General features: G+C 34.1%; 1 protein-coding gene across 1 annotated transcript in view; it reads left to right on the plus strand.

The window, feature by feature from the left end:
- The window catches only part of LOC115217701 (solute carrier family 22 member 8-like), a 39,170-nt gene extending 18,056 nt beyond the window's left edge, over positions 1-21,114 (plus strand). The window contains exons 4-10 of the mRNA XM_029787456.2: positions 141-343; positions 6,004-6,339; positions 6,872-7,006; positions 8,069-8,154; positions 15,154-15,274; positions 15,873-15,945; positions 19,528-21,114. Coding sequence (XP_029643316.1) covers positions 141-343; positions 6,004-6,339; positions 6,872-7,006; positions 8,069-8,154; positions 15,154-15,274; positions 15,873-15,945; positions 19,528-19,713 — 1,140 coding nt within the window. The 3' untranslated portion in view covers positions 19,714-21,114. The remainder of the gene's footprint in view (positions 1-140; positions 344-6,003; positions 6,340-6,871; positions 7,007-8,068; positions 8,155-15,153; positions 15,275-15,872; positions 15,946-19,527) is intronic.
- The last annotated feature ends 4,731 nt before the right edge of the window (positions 21,115-25,845 follow it).

Genomic DNA, 25,845 nt, shown 5'->3' on the forward strand with positions numbered 1-25,845 from the left:
GTGCAGTATGATTTGTTCTAACAGAACATCCAAGTTTAAATGGGGAGAAATATTACCTCTTAATATTTATTGTCAGAGAAGTCATATCAACTATCTGCAATATTTTATCGTCATTCAATGTCTTTTTCTTCTCTTTTCAGATATATTTTCTTAGCTCTGTTGCTTTGGTATGCGAACTATACCCGAAGGAAAAACGTATCATTATGTCTGGCATATTTATGTGTTGTTGGGGATTATATAATACTACTCTCGGTTTGATAGCCTACTTGTTGAAGGATTACGGTTGGAATACGTTATTCTTGTTTAATGTTGTCATCTCGGGATATTTCCTAGTGGATTACTTGTAAGTAAAAAGATCGCCAACGATTCACATGTGGTTACATTTTTAAATGACCAGAAGGGAATGGATGATCAATGAAATTCCAAATTAGTCTGATTTCACGTTTTATCATTTGCAATTGTTTCAGATTTACAATTTCACAATATTGAAATAAACTAGTAATTTCATGCGTTATGCAGTCATCAGCTTTATGTAGTGACAGTCATGTTCCACAATTGACAACTGTATGTATGTAATATGTACAAAGAAATACACACACGCAAGCACACACATGTATATATATATATAAATATATATAAATATATATATATATATATATATATATATATATATATATATATATATATAATTTATATATAGAGGGCATTATACATACATGCCAGATGGCATTATACATACATGCCACACGCTAAGAGGGACAATTAGTCATTTCTACCAAAAATATTACTAATCCCACCGATTTCTCTTATGAGGTTTTCACGCTATCTACCTGACAATTTCTTGTTAAGTTTTCCTTATTAAGTAGTTGTCCTTAATTGCTAAATTTTTATTCCGAAAAAACTTTTCCTTTCCCGAAATGCAATTCGTAAAAAGTCTGACATTTACAGGATGTAATATATGTAAACTCACCCATGTGCTTCGTTGATGTTGATCAGTTAGCTGATCGGCTTAAGCGAGGCAGGGTCGTTTATGTATGATACATCCAGGCCTGCTGATGAATACGTAAGTATGAAATCACTGTGATACAGGTCTATATTTTTTAAATGTCTTACTTTGAAAAATTGCATTCGGTGGGATTAGTAATATTTTTGGTAGAAATGACTAATTGTCCCTCTTAGCGTGTGGCATGTATGTATAATGCCATCTGGCATGTATGTATAATGCCCTCTATATATAAATTAATATGTTCAATAAGAAATAATTATTTTCGAAATTTTTTCTCTTATGAGGTTTTCACGCTATCTACCTGACAATTTCTTGTTAAGTTTTCCTTATTAAGTAGTTGTCCTTAATTGCTATATATATATATATAATATATATATATATATATATATATAAATATATATATATATAATATATATATATATATATATATATATTATATATATATATATATATATATAATTTATATATAGAGGGCATTATACATACATGCCAGATGGCATTATACATACATGCCACACGCTAAGAGGGACAATTAGTCATTTCTACCAAAAATATTACTAATCCCACCGATTTCTCTTATGAGGTTTTCACGCTATCTACCTGACAATTTCTTGTTAAGTTTTCCTTATTAAGTAGTTGTCCTTAATTGCTAAATTTTTATTCCGAAAAAACTTTTCCTTTCCCGAAATGCAATTCGTAAAAAGTCTGACATTTACAGGATGTAATATATGTAAACTCACCCATGTGCTTCGTTGATGTTGATCAGTTAGCTGATCGGCTTAAGCGAGGCAGGGTCGTTTATGTATGATACATCCAGGCCTGCTGATGAATACGTAAGTATGAAATCACTGTGATACAGGTCTATATTTTTTAAATGTCTTACTTTGAAAAATTGCATTCGGTGGGATTAGTAATATTTTTGGTAGAAATGACTAATTGTCCCTCTTAGCGTGTGGCATGTATGTATAATGCCATCTGGCATGTATGTATAATGCCCTCTATATATAAATTAATATGTTCAATAAGAAATAATTATTTTCGAAATTTTTTCTCTTATGAGGTTTTCACGCTATCTACCTGACAATTTCTTGTTAAGTTTTCCTTATTAAGTAGTTGTCCTTAATTGCTATATATATATATACATACATATATATAAAAATATGTACCTCCCCAATAATATTAACTATAATAGCCAGGATAGAGTAACTACCTCCAACCCACAAAATTTAGACAAATATAACACTACCAAAGATAAATATCAAAATAACAATAAGAAATAAGAAATATTAAAACTACGATAAGGCAACCCATAAAAAATCATAATAGACATAATAACAACAACAACAATTATAATAATAACAATAATAAAATCATTAGTAATAGAAGTAAAAATTATAACAAAAATAATATTATTAAATATAAAAATAAAAATAAGAATAATAACAGAGAGTTTACACATAATATAAGTAACCCTAATAGGAGAAATAATGAAATAGATACTATATGGCTAATAATCCCTTTCGCTATACAAATAACATAGTAAAAACCATTTTTAGTTTAATTAAACATTCTACAAATGGAAAAAAAATGTTCGGAGATAATCAATAACAAGACAATAAGAATAAGATATAGTCAAACACATAACCTAGCTACCATCATCTCCTCAATTAATAATAGAAACCTGGACACCTTCTATCTAAGTAGACAAAATAACAGAAGTAATACAAACATAAATAATAATAATAACAACTACAATAATTATAATAATAATAATAATAATAATAATAATAATAAATGCCCTGATGCAGTACCAGGCAATGACTCTCATGGCTTCTGATCTTAACTGATTGGAAGTGTTATCATGTACATTGTTTTGTCTTGGTATAAAAGATGGGCTACAGCAAATATTCTGCTCAATACCACAGATTTGCTTGTCAGTTGTTTTACCTTAACCAGTTGAGCATGTCCCTTAGTGGCTGACGATATGTGCATCTCTGATCACGAGCAGAAGTAGTGGGGGAGCATCATAGCCATGTGTTGAGAGGGATTCTTTGGAGTTTGAATAATTCACCTCTGGAAACATGGGTGGTTCTTTCAACATCCTTAAACAACCCTTATTCAGGGACCTTTTGAGCGGGATGGGCTACTCAACCTGAAGAAAATTCTAACTGGGCCCCACCTGCAAGGTCATGTGCTGTTTATCTTGGTATGAGATCACCATGTCGCTCACATATGGTTGTGATGCATGTGCCTGGTGTGCCCTTATCAGACGGGTAGTCATGATGGGTATATTGGGCTTCGTATATTTTACCCCAGTGTCACTTTGATGGCATGAACTGCTCTCTCACTCAATAATAATAATAATAATAACAGCAACAATGGAAGTGTAAATAATAATAAGAAGAAGAAAATTACCCTAACAAATAATAATAGTAATATTAATTATAACAATAATAGTAATAATAATAATAGTAATAATACTAGCATTGATCATCACAATAGTATAAGCAATAATAACATTATGGTGATCAACAATAGCTACAGAACTAATAATATAATAACTGTCAACCCCAATAACATAACGCCTACACAGCCACACAGAACATATGATTGTAGAATAAGTGATAATTGTGTATCTAATAATAACTGCATTAGAAAGAAGGTAGTATACCAATGTATAGTAAGTACACAATCTAACAGCAAGTTATATGTGGGTGCGACAAAGAACAATATGAAACAGAGTACTTAATTATCATAACTATACATTTAGAAACATAAATAGGAGAAATTCTACAGGGTTAAGTAGCTATGTATGGGAACTTAAGAATGGGGGAATTAAACTATAATTTAAATTATAAGCACCAGCTTATAATGCTAAAAATAGAAAATGTATGTTATATATTAATGAAATTTTCTTTATACTTGTGACTAAAATTTCGTTTATTAACAGCATTAAGGAACCCAACGACTCCTCTCTTCACAAGACTGGGCATACCTTTTCCAAATACCACTAGAACTTAGTATTAAAATACCCCTACTGACGTAATAATAATAATAATTATTATTATTATTATTATCATTATTATTATTATTATTATTATTATTGATGTTATACTGTATTATATAATATATGATAATTATGCAGGTATATATAAAAGAGAGCATATATTAAGTTAGCTATAGTTATATACATGTATCGATGTGTGAGTATACATTACTATTGTTGCTACTTTTGCATTAATATATGTGGGTATGTATGTATATATGTATCTATATGCACGCACTTGTGTATATATATACATTTATGTATACACACACATAGGTAGGTATGTTTAATATTTTTGCTGCTAACTTTAACAATTAAACATTGAGTAGCTTATAATTTACATTTAATTACAACCTACAAGTATATAAAGTAATAACATTATCTAGTACTACCTTTTGGATTAATCAGGTTTTTTATATATAAGTTACTATATAGGTGTGTGTGGGTATATACATGTATATATATATATATATATATATATATATATATATATATATATATATATATATGGTTGTGTATAAAATATATATATATACATTGTATATACATATGTATGTATATAGATACAGGCATTGATATACAACCCCATTACAGAACCAATAAATGAATGAATGAATGAATTAATTAATTAATTAAGCGGTTGATTGATTCAATAATGGACCTAAATTTTTAGTTTATTATTCTAATTAAAGACCTTAAAACCCGGATTTACCACCTTTATTCTATTTATAGCTTAATAAACCCCATCCCCACGCCTCTTAAATATAACATTAACAGTAATTAACTGAATAAACGGACGGATAAATATTTTAAAGGACTGAATGGCTGATTGGTTCATTAATTAAGTGACTCGACACTATTACATAGAGTCTTGCATTTTGAGGCATTTTGTCAGATAAAATAGATTTTAAACATGATTTTAACGATAAATAACAACAATTTAGTAATATATAGGTATATATAGAAGAGGATATATGAGGATATATATTGAGATGGTTCATTAATTTAGTAACTAAACACTTGCATGGAGCATTGCAATTAAAGTATTTTATCGGAGAATACATTTTAAACATAATTTTAGCGATAAATAACAATTTAGTCAAGACTATTGAAAAGGTTGCAAGACGCAATGAAAATTTTAGGAAAATAAAAATAAGAAATAAGTGGAAATTTTACCGGTGAGTGTGTTAAATTATAAGGCAGAAAAAGAAAATCACTCTCCCCTGACACAGCAGAATATGTTTCAACACACGAACTCACATAAAGAATCTTGCAAACCAAATCCAAAAACGAAATATGTATAGAAATGTATTTATGTATATTTATGTATGTATATGTAAAAGTGTGTATATATGTATGTATTTATATTTATAACTTAACCTTATGAACTTTCTAAACTCTCTGACGAAGACCAGAGGCACACCCAAGTAACTTAATCTTATCTACTAAATACTTCAGTTCACTGAAGGGATGGAAGTAAAGTGGGATATTATGACCTCTTGGCCGAAACAGCTGTAAGAAAGTATTCTACTTTCTAAGGTCTACGTTATATAATTTAAAAATTACTGGTATTTTTATATATGTAAAGCATAATATGTTATACATGTATGTATATTGTTATAATTGTTGTTTAAAAAATAAATAAATAGACATAATATGTCTAAAAGCTGATGAACACCACCTCTTGATACCCTCCATTTTCTTATTGCCGTATAAAAATATGTATATATAGATGCGTGTGTGTGTTTGAGTGTGTATCTACACGATATAAACAAATACACAAACGCGCAAACACGCACACACATATTATATATTAGCATGTGTGTGTGTGTACGTGCGTACGTGTGTGCAAGTGTGTGCGCGCGCGTGTGTGTATATACTCTCACTCAGTGTTGCCCTAATACCAATACTTGAACAGAATTAACTCATATTTATGTCTTTATGTTTGTAGTTTTCTGAAGGAATCTATCCGGTGGCTCTTTGCCAATTCAAAAGTCAAAACGGCTAAGAAAATTATTAGGAACGCAGCAAAACAAAACAACATCGACTTTGATAGTGTCTGGAATATGACTTTAAAAGATACCGCAGTAAAACACTCTGATGGTCACGTGAACGAAACCAGTTTTGAGTACCAAAACAGCGACTCCAAAGTCCAACAAGATGCCACAACTGTTGTCGAAGATACACAGTCAGAAACAAAGGAAGAATCCTCAATGTTTGTCAATTTACTCGCAATCTTTAAGTCACCCTATCTGAGGAAAGTAACTATCGTTGTGTCTATAGAATGGTAAGTTTCACCCTATTATTGTTGATGCTATTTTACTTATTATCATGAACACTTCAGAAAAATAAGCAACGGTGTCGTTTTTTGAATCAACTTATATTGTGAGCCAATATTTTATTAAACAGATTATATTTTATATTTTAAAAAAGAACGAAGTTGTGATGTAAGAACATTGTCTTTCTAATGAGTATCTTAGAGTAACTTAGTGAAAATCAGTTCAATAAAATCAGTTCAATAAAAACCATATAAATGTTTTCTCTATATTTCTCGTTTTAACATATGCTGTTTCTTTATGCTATTTCTCTGATTTCTCTTACGGTATTAATATCTATAAGTTATCAATCAATATTATGCTATTTCAAATCTTGAAAATAACCTTATCGGTTATAAAGTGAAGTTTTCATTGACGGAATATTTCCTTAAGCTCTAACATCCATGATCAGAGATATCCATCAGACTTTTTGACATTAGGTGTGGTTAAAAGATATCCATATTAGCAGATTATATTTACATATTTTGTTTCTTTGATTAATAGGGCTGTAAATACAACGGCGTGGAACAGTATTTTTCAAATGCTAGAAGTTCTTGCTGGCAACATCTATCTCAACTCTTTCATAATGTCTTTGTTTGATGTGTTTGCTATCGGGATTTACTCCGTACTAGCGAGAAGGTAACTGATGTTCTTATTTTTGTATTATTAGAAGCTATAATTTAATTACATTGTTCTATAATATGGACTTTAAATCTGATAGGAGTAAACTTTGCTTAAAATCAACTGGAATTCATAGTCATAGAAAACTGATTATTCTGGATTTTAATAAATGAGTTTCTCATAACCCGAATTTGATACGGCTGCGATTCCTGATTAAAGACAACTCTTCTTCTTAACATCGTTAAGGCACTCGCAAAACGTATAAGGGTCCCGTAAGAACATTAAAATTCCAACATTTAATATTTAGAGTTTAAGTCATCTGTTGTTATTGAATGTAAAACAAAATTTTAAAACAAATAATATAAAAATAAGAAAACTCAAAATCTTTGTGGTAGACATGACAGAAATAAAAAGGGCAAATGTTTTAAAAAGTAGTTATAAAGAAGCAGATAAAGTAAACTAGAAGAGTATCGTTGATAGAGGGGATGAAAAAGATAGAATTAAAGACAAATGATATATTTCTCACTCGTTATATTATGTAAAGATGAGGTAATATTTCAGATAGGTATAGGATTGGTGAATAGTCTAAGAAATTAGTCAATAATATTAGTGGTCACTCTACATTACATATGATTAATAAATCTTTAACAATGACTTCCTACTATATATATACTTTTCAGCGATAAAACGCAGCACATTTAACTTTTCACATAACCCTTACAGTATAGTTATACTACTTCTCTATTATGGTTTATCTGGATCCTGAAAGATAAAATCATAACACACTCAGAGAATTTCTTAAGCCATATTTTACTTCGTCGTCGAGCAACTTTTGAACCTCTAAAAAATAAACTTCGTAATGACATTTCCACTGGATTCATTAAATTCTAAGTTTGAATTTATTTAAAATTATCGATCCGAAAATACGTACGAAATTCAAAATTTATTTTTCCCCGCAAATTGAATCCGTATTGGTAAATTTTTTGGATAATTTTCAAAATCTTTCTCTCTCTCTCTCTCTCTCTCTCTCTCTATATATATATATATATATATATATATACAATGGTTTTTCTTTCTTAGGTTTGGTCACAAAATATCACTGCAATGCTTGAAATCACTTGCTGCTACGTCAGTCATCTCAGCATCCCTAATAAAGATATTCGCAGGTAATATTAAAGATACATATTCTACATTTTTGACACATATTTCTATTATTTAACTAAGTTTATATCGTATTATTTGTTCTGATGTGGTTTCATCCTTCATGAAACAACGTTGTCTGTTTTCTGAAAATAGTAGTAAGATTAATATCCATTTGGTTTACAGAGAGAAATAGAACTCTTTGCCTTCACGCGCTGAAACAAATGGGAAGGCCATACAGTGTAAAGTGTTTATTAATGATTTAAGAAGGTAATATATGAGTCCACAACTGTGACATAATAAATAAATCCTCCTATCTACATAACGCGATAAATACTAATACCAGTGATATTTTAATTATAACTGGTAATATTTTAATAAAGTTGACATAAATGAGACAAGAAATTTAGAAGAGTAACCCTTTGTTACGATGCAAACTGACTGAAATCATACAATATAAGCAAGTTATGACTCTCTCTTTCTCCATTTCTCTCTCTATCGCTTTCTCTTCCATTTGTATAATTTTTTATCGCTACCAATGTTACTGCACATATTCTTTTCCTTATGTTACGTTCCAGTGCTGTACCATTTAAAAATATATTATCTAAGGTGTTACAAAGTGACTATGTCTCAGATGTTATCGTTGATTTTCAAATTCTTTTTAGAATTTGGAGTCATAAAATATGTATTTCTCTTTTGCACAACTTTCGCTTTTACTTTCTTTTCCCTCAAACCTTCCATATCATCTGTCCAACTTCTCATTTTGCCTCGTCTTATATTATGTTATAGCCAAAATATAATTAATATCTCCGTTAAATTGTTATAAGGAATCTCAAGTTGCGGCCGTTTGCTGAATGCTTTTATCACTGTTGAATTCATACTGTGTTTAATGTGCAAAATCTTGCTCGTTTTTATTAATTCAAATTAATTTTTTATCAGACTGATGAAAAGCAACAATAATAAAGCAAAGTGAAGAACAGATCCGCGATCACTTTTGAATATTTCAGTTGAGATTCACATGAAACTGGCTTAATACCAACTCGTATTGAAGTCTGTAAGAAGTGTTTTTTCTCTATCGGTAATTTCAAAGTGTTCACCATTATTGGCTTACCAAACTTTCAGACTACTAATATTTTGATGAACCAGTCACGAGCTACAAAATTGAAGGCCCAATGTCACATTTATTATTTTCCTGTCGTTGTGTACTTTGCCATTCTTAATTCCAAGGTCAATAAATTAAACTATCAAGAAGAGGGATTTATATAATTGATAATCACTCCTCCGAAATTCATGAACTCTGCCAATTTATTTATTGTCTTTTACATTTTACAATTACTATTATTATTATTATTATTATTATTATTATTATTATTATTATTATTATTATTATTATTATTATTATTATTATATTATTATTATTATTATTATTATTATTATTATTATTATTATTATTATTATTATTATTATTATTATATTATTATTATTATTATTATTATTTTTATTATTATTATTATTATATTATTATTATTATTATTTTTATTATTATTACTACTATTATTATTATTATTATTATTATTATTATTATTATTATTTTTATTATTATTATTATTAAAGTGAGAGAGCAGTGCATGCCATCAAAGTAACACTGGGGTAAAATATACGAAGTTCAGTCTACCGATTATGACTACCTGTCTGATAAGGTTACACCAAGCACATGTATCACAACCATGTAGGCGCGACGTGGTAATCGCATATCAAGATAAATAGCACATGACATTGCAGGTTGGGCTCTGTTAGAATTTTGTTGAGGTCGAGTAGACCATCCCGCTCAAAGTTTCCCTGAATAAGGGTTGTTAAGAACGTTGAGCAAAGCACCAATGTTTCCAGGGGTGATTTATTCAAACCTCAAAGAATGCACTTCCACAACTTCTTTTAGTGATCAGAGATGCACATATCGTCAGCCACAAAGAGACATGCTCAACTGGTTAGGGTCAAGCAACTGACAAGCAAATCTTTGGTATTAAGCAGAATATTTACTGTAGCCCAACTTTTATACCAAGACAAAACATGTACATGATAACACTTCCAATCAGTTAAGATCAGAAGCCATGAGAGCCAGTGCACGGTACTGCATCAGGGTATTTATCATTATTATTATTATTATTATTATTATTATTATTATTATTATTATTATTATTATTATTATTATTATTATTATTATTATTATTATTAAGTTAAATTAAAATACATGAGCAGCAACAGTTCTCGCATCGACAATGCTCTTCTCAATACGTGTGATGTACCAGTTAAGACAATCTTTTACACTTCTTGCAGGGATGGTAAGCCAGGGATCATTCTCATATAATTTTCGGTTCCCTTCTTGATCATTCCTAGTGCTCCTACGATCACTGGTATTGTAACCGCCTTGAGATGCCACATTTTCTCTAATTTCAATGAGCAGGTCTTTATATTTTCTGAGCTTGTCAAACTCTTTCGCCGAGATATTATGATCACAGGGGATGCTCATGTCGATCAATAAGCAAACTTTATTGTTTTTGTCTTTCACAACAATATCTGGTTTATTGGCTTTGATGGTTCGGTCTGTATGTACTGGAAAGTCCCACAGAATCGTTACATTTTCTCCTTCAGTTACAGCTTCAGGTTGGTGATTATACCACTTGTCGGCAGTTTTGATATATTGTAATGCCGACTTATTAGCCAGTGTAGATATTGGCCAACTCTGTCATGTCTTAATTTATACTCCACTGGTGCTAAGACTTTACATCCAGAGATTAGATGGTCCACTGTTTCAATCATGTCATTGCAGAATCGGCATTGTGGGTCTGCTCCATTTTTCATTACATTGGCCTGGTAGTTCCGGGTTAATAGGCTTTGATCTTGAGCAGCTAGGATGAAACCTTCGCTCTCTGCTTTTAGCTCTGAGCTCCGTAGCCACTGATGGGTTTGCTTCTGGTCAACATCAGCTTGTTTGCTACGGGCCACATATTTGCCGTGCAGAGATTTCTCCTCTCACCTATCAGCCAATTGCTCGTGCGCTTTTTTCGTTGCCATTATTTTCACCTTCTTTGCAACAATAGTTGCCGTACTTCCCTCGGGTTGTTCAGTTTGGGTATCCTGCACGAGATCAATAGCAAATCTTTTGCTTTCCTTTATGATAAAATGAAGCTTCTTTCGTCTCTCGTGATTTTCCACGAGCTTTAGCATCCAGTCATTCGTTATTTCAAGATATTTGGCCAGTCCAATTGTGGTTGTTTTGTAAGCTAGTTCAAATTGGATCAGGCCTCGACCTCCTTGGGCTCTGGGAAGGTAAAGGCGATCTACGTATGCCTTTGGGTGGTGCATCCTATTACAACTCAGCAGCTTGCGTATTTTCCTGTCTATATTCTTTACTTCACTCATATTCCAGTTCAACACATTGTAGCTATAAGTAACAACTAGAACTGCTAAGGAATTTATAGCTAACACCTTGTTACGTGCATTTAGTTCAGATTTCAGGACTGCACGAACTCTCCTATAACATTCCTTCCTGATCTTCTCTTTCATGCTTGCATGCTGAATACCAGAGCCTTCATTTATCCCTAAATATTTGTATGCTTGATCTTGCTCAAGCTCTCTTATGACTGTGTCAACATCTAACACGACTGAATTTGTGGTCTTCACTTTCCCTTTCTGGAAAGTGGCCTTGGCACACTTCTCAAGCCCAAACTCCATCCCGATGTCATCGCTGAATGCTTTCACAGTGCGCAATAAGTCTTCAAGTTCATTATTGTATTTACCATAGAGTTTAAAGTCATCCATATAAAATAGATGGCTTATTTTTTTATTGGCAATTTTATACCCATACTCTGTTCTGTTTAATTCACTTGTAAGGGGTATTAGGACTATGCAGAATATTAAAGGTGAAAGTGAGTCACCTTGAAAAATTCCACAGTTGATGTTTATATTTTCTGAGGCAAGTACTCCATTAGAGTGGTATAATTGGAGATTCGTATTCCACAACGACATATTGTGCTTCAGGAAGCTTGAAATCACAGGGGAAATTTTGAAGATGTCCAGCGATCTCAAGATCCATGGATGCGGTATACTGTCGAAGGCCTTTTTATAGTCAATCCATGCGGAGCTGAGATTTCTGCGCTTGTTGTGACAGTTCTCAAGGATCATACGATTAATTAGCAGTTGATCTTTGCATCCGTATGAGCCTCGGCGGCACCCTTTTTGTTCAATGGGGAAAATATCGTTCTTCTCCATGAATGCATATGTTTTCTCCGCCAGGATAGATGTTAGGATTTTATACGTGGTGGATAGACAGGTTATAGGCCGAAAGTTTTTTGGAAGGTTGGTTTCGTTATTCTTTGGGAGTAGGTAAGTAATACCACTTGCTAACCATTCAGGTGTTTTCTTTGGGTCTCTCATAATTCCATTGAGCAGCTGAACTAGCTTACCGTGTGCGCATGGGAGCGATGCGAGCCAGAAATTCGGCACCCTATCTTTACCGGGGGATTTCCAATTATGGGCCTTCGTGAGTGCCTTTCTTAGGTCTGCTATTGTGATGTCTTCCCATGCTTGTTGTAAATTTTGGTAGGATCCTTCAGTTTGTATAATCCAGTCTGCATTTGTGTTGTACGTCTTCTTGTCGCTCCAAATCCTTTTCCAAAAGTTTTGAACTGCTTCCATGGGAGGGGGGTCTTTAACGGTTACTTTCTCCTTCCCTATTTTTCTGTAGAATGTTTTGGCATTGGATGTGAACAGCTTATTTTGCTTGTAAAACTTGTTTCTCTTCTCAAATCTTCGTATTCTTTGGGATTTTGCTTGGACTTTTTGTTTCAGCATTTCTTTTATTGATATCAGTTCTTCTCTTGGTGAGGATCCAAATTTTCTCTTCATCTTTCTTCCTGTTCTGGATCTCACATCATTTCCACATATTAGTTCATTTAATATTGATATTTCCCCTCTCATAAATTCAATTTCTTTTTCAATTTTACTTCTCCAGGTTTGGTTTCTTCCCAGGTTTGGTTTTCTTTGTTTTTTGGGGGGCATACAGCTGGTTTCAATTGCCCTAGCAGAAGCGTAAATAATTTCATTTAACTCAGTAAAATCAGGTTTTAATTCTTGTATTATTTCATTTGTTACATAGTTGCCAATTTGGATTTGGTTTTTATTTTGGTTTGTATTTGAGAGTTCATGAAGTGGTTCTCTATCATTCATACTTGTATGTCTTACAACTTCAAGCGTATTCAGAATTTTCTGCCTCATTTCTGCCATAGACTCTCTGTGTTCTTCAGCAAATGCGAGATCTTCAGTTACTGTTGTTTTATCATTTTCCTGGCTATCTTTAACAGGTTCAATAGAATTTCTTGTATCTTCAGGCCTTTGCGTACTTTGATCAGATGGCAGTCTTTCAATTAAGCCTCGTGGAGGGCTATACTGTTCATCTGATTCTTCAGTTCCTTTGTGTCTTATATTTATGTCATTTTCCGTTGCGTGCTTGATCGCGCTTATTTCACTGTCTGTGAGTCTGTTATTTCTAAGGATATCCCTCCTCACATTTTCCAATTTGTTCTCGTCCAAGTAGGGCCTACTGTCTTGATTCCGTGTTCTCCATATACTGTAGGAGTTCTCCATATACTGTTATTATTATTATTATTATTATTATCATTATTATTATTATTATTATTATTATTGAGTGAGAGAGCAGTTCATGCCATCAAAGTGACACTGGGGTAAAATATACGAAGCCCAATATACCCATCATGACTACCCGTCTGATAAAGGTACACCAGGCACATGCATCACAATCATATGTGCGCGACATGGTGATCTCATATCAAGATAAACAGCACATGACCTTGCAGGTGGGGCCCAGTTAGAATTTTCTTCAGGTTGAGTAGCCCATCCTGCTCAAACGGTCCCTGAATAAGGGTTGCTTTAGGATGTTGAACGAAACACCTATGTTTCCAGAGGTGAATTATTCAAACTCCAAAGAATCCCTCTCAACACATGGCTATGATGCTCCCCCACTACTTCTGCTCATGATCAGAGATGCACTTATCGTCAGCCACTAAGGGACATGCTCAACTGGTTAAGGTAAAACAACTGACAAGCAAATCTGTGGTATTGAGCAGAATATTTGCTGTAGCCCATCTTTTATACCAAGACAAAACAATGTACATGATAACACTTCCAATCAGTTAAGATCAGAAGCCAAGAGAGCCACTGCCTGGTACTGCATCAGGGCATTTTTTATTATTATTATTATTATTATTATTATTATTATTATTATTATTATTATTATTATTATTATTATTATTATTATTATTTATTATTATTATTATTATTATTATTATTATTATTATGTTGGTTTGGTTCAGGTACGGTCTTATTCTGGATTTGGCCAAAAGGTTACTACTTGTAACCTCAGGTATCCGTATCCACACGTTTTCAGCAGTCTTTCAAGTCTTTAGAACCGTTCTGATAATCCTTGTTGTTCCTAAAAGACAAACATTTTTGTAAGATCTCCTCCAGACATTCTAATTCAATCACCTTCAGCCATTTTTCTATATCTTGGCTCACTGTTTCCAACGCACCAATTATTATAGGCATGACCTTTAGTGTTCACATGTTTCAAATTCGTCCTATTTCAAATTTTAAGGGATTGTATTTTTTCTTCCTCTTTCTTTACGATCCTGAAATCAAACGGGCATGATGCGCCGATAAGTAAACGACTTCACTTTTCCTTATCTATAATCGTTATGTTTGATCCATTACTTTCTATTTTCTCATCTATAATCGTTAGGTTATCCTTATCTATAATCGTTATTATTATTATTATTATTATTATTATTATTATTATTATTATTATTATTATTATTATTATTATTTATTATTATTATTATTGCTATTATTATTATTATATTATATTATTATTATTATTATTATTATTATTATTATTATTATTATTATTATTATTGCTATTATTATTATTATTATTATGATTGTTATTTCAGAGAGCAATAACACAATGGAATATATCATCCTCGCTTTGTACATTTTGGCTGTTGCTGGACTGAATGCTGCCTCCTGTGGTGATTACATTTACACCTCGGAACTCTATCCTACACAAATAAGGTACAAAGCCACTGGTAATAAATGTTTCTGTAGAATGAAAAGAAAAGAAACCTACCTTCTTACATCTGATGACATATGAATTAGGTTTGAAATTTGTAATTTGAAATTCAAAATGGAACTCTAATTTAACAGACACTCTAATTCATGTTGGAATCAATGAATGCATTTCCATAATTAGAATACTAGTTCGAAACTCAGTTTTATTTTAACTATTAGCAAATTGCTTAACAGTATTTTCAAATCACATATCTTCTACTACTAATCCTACATAATTTCTTTTCCTATAAAACATTTGATTTTATCAATTTGAAATTTGAAGCTAAAATACTATAAATACATTTTACTAATCTCGAAATGAGAGAAATTTCAACTAGTTAAGTTTATTGTTGACATTTCATTGGTGCTTGAAAACTGGACTGAGAGTCAGAGAAGACGCATTGTTTCATTTGAAAGCAAACTAAATAAGCGAAACATTATTTCCTAAAGACGTTAACCCATTATTCTACCTTTTTTAATCTTCCCAAGTGTATGATGCAGCTATTGATTCATATATTTTAACTAAACATTGTCTCTAATCCTAAATATCTTGTGATTGTAGAAGTATTGGAAGTGGTTTCGCTACAACTTTCACGCGGATTGTATGCTTGACATCACCTTTCCTGAAACTCCTGGTAAGTGCATGCTCATTCTACTGAATCTAAACTTAAAGAATATTCAACTACAATGTCTTAATAAAAGCATATAACAAATTGGAAGCAAGAAATAATTTCGATGATTTTTAGTTAATTGTATGGTGCTTTTTGAGAATATGGAATCATTTTTCTCCATCACATCTAGATCTTGGTCTACAAGACAGCTGTATAATAAGCTTACATGCAGTACATCAAGGGGTCATTTCTGTCTTTTAAGAATGTCTTTATCTTTAGTTATTATTTTTGTACAAACTTTAAGGAAAGAACTGTACATGTAGATATAACATAGTATATTATGTACACTTTTAGAACACTTTCATTTAAATGTGTGTGTTGGATGTTATTGTGACTTGTGTCAAATTGGTAACTGCCCTGTTGACTGTGATCTACTGCTTTTTTATATTTCTCCACCTCAATTTGTTTTCATTTCTGTGACTTCAAGACGTGTATGTTGCAATGCTCAGATCACTTATACTACATCTGTAGGAATAGGTATTCAAGTATTGTAGAACATCACGCCACTCATACAAACAAGACACAAGGATCGTTTCAAAATGAAACATGGAGACCAAGATAAATGCTTTGCCCTACGTATTGTATACAATGATTACAGTGGTCAGCTTCCCCCGTGGTCCAGTGGCTAACTGAAGCAAATGCCATTTACATCACCAGCAGAGTGGTGACAACAAACTAGCGATTCTTCTTATTGTTATTTTTGCATTACTAATATTGAGGTCTATCAAGCACCCTAATTAGGCAGTCTACCATAAAACCGCAGCCATGTGAGGATAAATGAAATTTCTCCTCTTTCAAGCAATCAACCACTGAGTGAGTCAGATAATGATGATTCTGATGACGAAACTGAAATTGAAGTGAAGACCAAATGGATGATTTTGATAATCCTCTTTCATGCTCTAAACTAATTCAAGTACAACTGGATCATTTTGGACAACAACGATTTTTATCTGGGTGGGACAATGGTCATAGAATTTGATGTTTTTTCCTAAAGAACGAAAACAAAATACGGCACACAGGCACCGAGAAAAGAAATTCGTTGAATTTTTCGGTGCACATAGTGAACTGGGTTTGGTTTACTGCAAGAATATTAATGGTTTTGATGATGGCACTGGAAATTTCCTCTGATGTCAAGATAGTTTGGTGGTTACTCATTAATAGCGGTATTTCCAGCTTAAAGGCAGAACTTTTATATGTTGCGAATGAGTATCCAGGGATTCCAATCGGTTCTTCGAAGAAAGCAAAGAGTCATACGACACTGTCAGTATATTATTCTCTTTGATCAGGTATAAGGATTTCAAGTGGAAAGCTGGAGTGAACTTATAGATCATAAGTTATTTTAGCTAGAACGCAAAGCAATTACATATAGATTTGCTGTTTCTTGTGCCGGTGGGACAGCCGAGCTTGAAATGAGTACCAGAGTCGAGAGAATAGGCCAACACGTCATGAATGGAAACAGGGAATAAACGCGTACAATACGTACAACTAGTTTCACCTGAGCCAATTGTGTTGCCACCACTACATAAAAAAAAACTTGGAATCTTCGAAAGTTTTCTGAAGTCACTGGACACTGAGGGCCAACCGATCAAGTTGTTAAACGATATTTTTCCTGAACTAAACGGTGCAAGATTAAAGAAGGCGTGTTCCATAGACCAATCACTTGCAAATTGACGAAGTATCTGATGTTCGGAGATTCACTAAATGGAGTTGAACGATGAGATTATGATTCTGTATTAAGGGCAATCGAAAACTTTGTAGGAAAAGTACTGGAGCCCGAACTACAAGGCAATCATAACTGATATTCTGGATTCAGCCAATAGTGCAAAGAGTCACTGTTTAAAGAGCCGCTTAAATTTCTTTCCTTTGGACAACGGCAGCATCAATGATGAGCATCATGAAATATTTTATCAAGTGATCACTTCTATTGTAACAAGATGCCAAAAGCAAATCGATGCCCGCAGACTGTTGCTGGCTTTACGTCCATGCTAGTGATCTTGGCAATGAGCTTAAGGTTGTAACTTTTTCCTGGTAATTTTTTCTGAGTGTATTTTGCTATTTTAACGGCGATTCATTGAATTTTAATGCATTAATAACTTCATACAATGTTCAGTAGATTAGACACAATTTTTGTAAATGTGGTATATCTGAGATATCTTGTAGATCAAAATGTAGGTGTGATGGAGCAAAATGTTTTCCAGTTTCATAGACAGCACTCTAAACCTAACCAATATTACCTAAAGTAGTATTTGCGGAAATATTAAATTAATGTCATGCAGTCTCATTAACACTCTTATCAATGACTTTCATTAACCAACATGTGCGTGTGTGTGAGAAGTATGTCTCTAACACTTCACTCTATCAATTTACATGTCCATTTGATAAATGCATATGCGTTATGAATCATTCACCTGTACCATGCATTACCCTAGTGTTTAGAACAAGTATCCTGTTAATGCGTAACACTGTGCATGAAATAAACCCTCAGATTTCTGTAAAAGAGCCTACTTTGTTCTATTCAAGTTATGCTAGACAAATTCACAACACTTCATTTCAATAAAATAGTTTTTCTCTTCAACATGCTTCGTCAAAATTCAACATACATCCTTGCCTATTGTGACCTTCATATTTTTTACAACAGACTTCATTCTCTTAACCAGTAACCTCTCTCTATAGTAGTATACTTCGTGATAATTTTTGTAACAGTCTTTTGTTTTCTTTTTTGTTTTGGTACAAAAGAAGTTTTTTATTTCTAAAACGCCATTTCTTTCATTTCTCTCTATCTCACTCCTTCTCCTTCTATTCTTCCTCCTCACATTTTCTTTAACATCTAATACATTCTTCGGGGTAAGCTGTCCCCCTTCAATGATTAAATCGTTTGCTTCGTTTTGTTATATGAATTCATATAGGTTGCCCTTCACATATATTTCAAATTGGATGAGATCGTATCCTTTCCTGGCTCCTTGTTGATCAGATTGTTATCTCTATCAATCTAAGGATATATATATATATATATATATATATATATATATATATATATATATATATATATATAGGATATATATATATATATATCTAATATATATATAATATAGGATATATATATATATATATCTAATATATATATAATATAGGATATATATATATATATATCTAATATATATATATAATATAGGATATATATATATATATCTAATATAGGATAGAATTTTTCGAAAAGAATTCTATCAATGGCCAGCATATTAAAAAATACCTTTAAAGGTTAAATTTACAAACAGTTTATAAGTAAGGGCAAAAGAAAAAGTTTCTAATGCCAAAATATGCCGAAAATAGACACTACGTCAATAACCATGTAATTCCATGGTTATTGACGTAGTGTCTATTTTCGGCATATTTTGGCATTAGAATTTTTTTCTTTTGCCTTTACTTATAAACTGTATATATATATATATATATATATATATATATATAATATATATATATATATATATATATATATATATATTATATATATATATATTAAAAATATATTAAATTTTCTATCTACAGGCATTGGTAGTTCCGTGGGCTCCTGGGATTATCATAGGAACCGGATGTATAGTTTCTTCAATTTTGGTTCAAGTATTTCTACCAGAAACTGGAGACCGCGTTCTACCACAGACAATCGAGGATGTGACCCAAATGGAGAAGGAAAAGAAAGGGAATAAAATTTACACTATATCCCACAGAGAATGAGATAATCAATATAATCTGTAGCCTCAATCAGTAAAATTTCGTTTATATAAATTCAGAACACGTAGTCTATGTTGAAGTGATGTGTGTATGTATATATACATATATCACATTACATTATATTATATATTATATTATATTATATTATATTATATTATATTATACTATACTATATTGTATTATATCATATGATGTATATTATATGTAAAAAGCTGGGAATAAGTTTCTTATATGATTAGGCACTGAAGGGCTAATCATCTGATAGATTCTTTATATAAGGAAATATGAAAATGGTACTATTTTATCCAGAATGTTCATCATTCTGTCACCTGAGCGATCCTACAATATCATGGAACTTAGAGTCTTGTTTGACTTATCATATTCAGATGTATATATCGGTCTACAACTTCTGCTGAGTAATTCACTTTGACATGCAATATTCAAGAGATCAGAAAAGTCCACTCGGAAGGTTTCAACGGGAATAGGAAGATTTTACCCAAGATGGATAAAAGGACACAATCAAGAAAGAATTAGAAGCGCATTTTTACCAGTGAAAAATAATATCCGATATTTTAGTTAATTGCATTGTATTATAATCATACATTAAGCAAAAACCTTTTTGAAAAATGCGATTAAATACACTCGTTTTCATTGAACACCAATTTTAGTAATGCTAGCTCCCAAACTATTCGGTTTGCCCAGCTTTTACAATTTATTCATTGAAATTAATATCGGGAAAGAACCTGCGGATTCGGGACCTACATTTTACATGCAACTGCCCATACAAACTATCTTCAACGGAGGCTTCTTGAAAATGACATCGAAAACGTTAGAAATATTTTAGTCAGCGAAGCTATGAAGTCGATGGTTGATAAGTGTACTTGGATAAACAAACATCCAATCTCACTCAAACCATAGTCTATGAATTGGAGGCCATATTTAAAAAATAAAAACAAGAAAATAAATATCAAAATATAAAATAAAATGACTAAAAGATCTTTTAAAAAATGATATTTGTCGGTCTTTTATTGTCGGTCTTGTATCGTCGGTCCTTTATCGTCCCGACAGTGAAAACGACTACTGGAGTAGAGATAGAAACACAGAAATATAATATATCAAAGAAGGAAGAGATATTTGGTGGAAAGTTTTAAGCAAAAATGATTGTTGATAAATCGCTAATAGAAGCGATAATGATTGGGATCGCGGAAAATGTGACTTTATTCCGTTCTAAAAAAAGCCTCTACAAATTTCTTGGGCACCTACTCAAAGTGGTTTAGACCTTGCAGACATTTCTCCAATATTTTGTTGAAGTTCTGGAATCCTACAAAACCATCAAACGAAATATCACTTATCTTGAACTTTACTTTCTATTAAATAAAATATAATCCAATATACAACAATTAATAATATTTATTCTTTCTTAATTCTTATACGTATATGCTTAATATTAGTCACTAGCAAGGGCACAGAAATTCGTTTTGCATTAACAATATGCTACCAATTCAATATTTATCTTACTTTTGTGTTAGGAATGCGATATTTTCACTTTTAATTTTATCTCTATAGCTTTTCTATAGAGTTCAAAGCCAGCAGCACGAGTTATGACGTCAGTGTAAACAATATGATCGAAGATAGAACAAATGGGTATACCCATCGCCTATTTTTTCTTTCTACGATCGCATTGCTTACATAGGTGCATTTATATACGAAACGTCGTAACTTGTGGTGCTGGATCTGAATTCTATAGAAAATCTACAGAGATTTTACAATTTACAATTGTTTTGTTCCTTTTACAGTATTATTGGTAAATACTTTCATTTAGATCTGTCCATTCTCAAATCTTTCCAAATTATTAAGATTCCCATATTTTAATGCTTCCATCCACTTCATAACAGGTTTTCACTTGGGGAACAGGGTTTTATTTCTCTGATGTTGGAGACATGTTTCCTACTAATTCTGGGGTGCTGATTCGAAAGTGAAATCCATTTTTCTCTATCGCGTCAAGTTTTTCCACAAACTCATTTCTGGTATTGTCACTATTTCTAAGGATAGATTTGCCCTCATCAAGTGCGAACCCATATATGGAGCTTGACATAACTTTGAAAACATAGTTTTTCAATGTCATTTAAAGTAAACAGTGTGATCGAAAAATAGGCAATGGGTACACCCATTTGCTCTTTCTTCGATCTTATTGTTTACACTGACGTATTTGTATACGAAACATCATAACTCGTACTGCTGGCTCTGAACTCTATAGAAAAGCTATAGAGATAAAATTAAAAGTGATAACCAAAGCTTTGTGAATGAAATTGGTAGACGGAAACTGAAAGAAACGCCTCGTATATATGTGTATGTGTATGTATGCGTGTGTGTGTATTTCAGTCTGCGATGCCCACCACTACCGCTTGACAACCGGTTCTCGTGTGTTTACGTCCCCGTAACTAAGCGGGTCGGTAAAACAAACCGATAGAGTAAGTACCAGGCTTTAAAAATTTAGTATTGTGGTAGATACATTCCACAATTTTTTTAAGGTAGCGGTCCAACATGGCCGTAGTCTAATGATTGAAATAATAATAAAAATATATATATATATATATACGAACGGCTTCTTTCAGTTTCCGTCTACCAAATCCCCTCACAAGGTTTTGATCGTCCCGAGTCGATAATAGAAGTCACTTGCCCAAGGTGCTACGCAGTGGAACTCATCCAGGACTCATGTGACTAGGAAGCAAACTTCTTACCACACAGCTACGCCTGCACCTATATGTGCCCTCATCTTTCATTTCTTATGTCAAATCTCTTTGTACCTCACTTTTACGCGCGCACACAACGCACACAGCACAAACACACCCTCTCTCTCTCTCTCTCTCGCTCTCTCTCTTTCCCTCTCTCTTCCGAAGATATCAATCAGGCAACCAGTCAACCAACATTTATATAGGTTTTAATTATGTAGAAAATTTTGTTAAATTATCATTATAGTTATTGTTGATCTCATTCTTTTACATGTAAATATCCCACTGTTACACGTTATTGTATTTTTGCTATGTTATTCACTTCTATGCCGTCCGCAACACCTTGAAACATTGTAGCTAATAAAAAGAAATCAACACCATCTTCATCATCTTCAACAAAAGAAAATCAATGATAGCAAGAAGCAACAACATCATTAGCGAGAACACTGCCCCCATCAGTGGCAACAACAAACACACTACCATCAACACCACCAACAACATTATTAGCAAAAAAAAACAAGTACAAATAAAATGAACAATGCAAATCAGTTGTAAACTTTTTTCGCCGACGCGGGATGCAAATCGCCTAGTTTGGATGGTTTGCTCTATGAGCTTTACTTTTATATTCCAGATTTGTTTGGTGTCGCCTTAGCAGATATCTAATGCAACTGGCAGCAGAACGGGAGAATTCCTTGTTCTGTCAGTCGAGGAGCGGTACCGCTGCTGAAAAAGGCCCCAAACAAGGGCGTTCAAATAGAAAATGTTAAGCCCATAACGCTGCTGAACGCCAAGTTGTTAGCAAAGAGTGTGGCGCTTGTCGTCAAGAAACTAATTGGTGATGTTTAAGCATAAGCTAAAATAAAACGGGGAGGTGACAGGGGAAAAAATTAACCAAGAAATGTCAGAAGGCCTGTAACTCGGCATCTTGAGAGCCAGGTCGATATCGTCGTAGGTAACTGGACGGAGGGGCGGTGACAGTGGAAAACATTAACCAAGAAATTTCAGAAGGCCTGTAGCTCGACATCTTGAGAAGCAGGTCCGACAACATCGTGGGTGACTGGACGGAGGGACAGGTAAATGTGTCCGGGATCAGGTTGGCCCGGTTCTGCTGGTGGGGAAGAACTGGGACGAGGTGACAAGCAGGGTAGCCAATGTCTCTCAAAAATGGGCCGAGAGAATTGTATCCCCAAAGGTCAGGTAGAGATGGCAAGTTCCTACATGTACTCCATTGTAATCGCCTAATTTCGTGCCTTGCTCCAGTTTACGTGTGACTAAACTCTAAACTGGAGCGCATAATCTTCCGCTTTCTGCGGAATGGACACGTTCCACGGATGATGAGCCTCATTTGCTTTCAGCACCCGCTTGGCATGCCGTGTACCCTGATGCGCAGACATGCGATGATGCTACACCTCGAGCAATTCCTTAGCAGTTGTTGTCGCCATTTGTCAGACAGGATTTCCCACAGCTCGTCTCTTTGATTGAGCTCTACTCTTGGATCAAGCGTAGACCGAAGCAGGGTCTCTGGCCCTTTGAATGTCGTCAGATGCTCACAATCCTCTAACGGTAGGACAACACATTCAGCGGAGGTTCAATTCTGACGCTTAACAGAGGGCGAGCATGTGTAATAACCTTCTCGGAGAGATTCTGGGCGTCGATGAGGATCAACAAGTTTGTCTTTTACAGACTTTCGGGCTGGGGCCTCTGAATAATTTTCAGAAATCCTTGACCTGTCAGTACTACCGGAATGTATTGCCGGTTCGGGATAAACTCTACAGGCATGGAAGTGCCGTCAGCTGGGCTTGACTGAGTTGCATGCACAGCATTGAAATTGCTCCGTACGCTTTCAGCAAGTGCCTGGACGTGAAGGTGGTGCGTTCAGACTAGTCGTTGTTAATGTTAGTGGGTGACTGGAACGCCATCTCAGACACGCGCCTGGATAAGATAGAGACAGCTGATAGGAGAGGGGGAGTAAAAATCTCACAAACCTGCTCAGCCACTTCAAGTTGACTGAGAGATACCTACTAGATTTCCCGGATGCGCCAATGTGGACATGGGCGAATCTCATCGGGACTTCCACATCATATCTAGATAGAAAATTTCGTAGACCTGTAGATAGAAGTAGAATAAGCTGTCCATGTTTCAAAGTCGTCGGCTACACGTATCATAAATCTGTAATTTGTACAGTTGACACAAATAGAATCCATGGACAGTGCCCCGGATACTGGAAGCAGAACGCGTCTTTCCTGGCGCGCCAATCTTTCAGAGACCGAGTTAGCAAGTTAGTCCATCGAGAGTTGGTGGGTGAAATCGTCAACAGCCGTAGGTGGAGAGCCCTGAAAAGGGCTATTAGAGTAGAAGCGGTAGGTTTTAGTAAAGAAACAACATTAGATGGATCTAGGCTAGAGGGAGACCTAGTTAGGAAGCTAGAACTTTCTGGGGTGCGCGATGGTTCTAGGCCGGGGGTGGATTTCACATCCTATCTCAGTGGCATGTCATGCTTTTCAGACAGGGATGCAGAATTCTGTGAGATGCCGATAGCAACCGAAGATATACGGGACGCAATGAAGGCCTGTGCAAGTGAGAAGACACCGGGGCGGGAGGGTCTACCATTCGAAATTTAGTTTCATATGCCAGACTTGTTCGGTGGTCTTCTGGAAGATGTCTGTCACAAATGGAAGCAAAACGGGAGAATTTCCAGTGTTGTGAGGCGTGGAGTGTTGGTACTATTGAGGAAGGGCCCGAACAAGCGGGACAAAACTGATCATTTTAGGCCTATAACTCTACTGAACGCAGATTATAAGATTTTAACCAAGGTGTCAGCCAAGAGGTTGGCGCTTGCCGTCGATAAGTTGAGTGGTGGCACGCAGACATGCGCTATCCCAAACAGAACTATCTACAACAACTTCCATCTCCGCGCTACATCATAGAGAGGGTTGGTAAGGAACCTAGCATGTGTGGCTTCCTGATCAATTTGGATCAGTCGAAGGCTTCTGATAGAGTCGAACACCAAAACTCGGCGGCTGTTCTTGCGGCAGCGGATTTCGGTCCCGTTTTCAGAGGCTGGATCGCTACAATGTACAACAATATCTGTTCGGTGGTCAAAGTAAATGGCTACCTTTCAGAATCGTTTAGCATCGCTCGTTTGGTCAGTCAAGAATGGCCACTCTTGCCTTTTCTGTACGGACTGGCTCTCGAGTCATTACTGCGGAAACTGGAGGTCTCGAGGAGCATCCCGCGTGATCTAGGATGCAAAAGGTTCGTGTCGGCTTACACAGACGACGTCACCGTAATAGTGTCGGACAGCTCGGAAATTGAGGTGGTCTGCACTGCTCTAAGGGAGTACGAAGTGGTAACAGGAGCGAAGATCAACCAGAAGTCGATGGGCCTGGGCCTGCAGCTCGGT

This window comes from Octopus sinensis, linkage group LG11, assembly GCF_006345805.1.
Source record: "Octopus sinensis linkage group LG11, ASM634580v1, whole genome shotgun sequence".
Taxonomy (NCBI): Eukaryota; Metazoa; Mollusca; class Cephalopoda; order Octopoda; family Octopodidae; genus Octopus; species Octopus sinensis.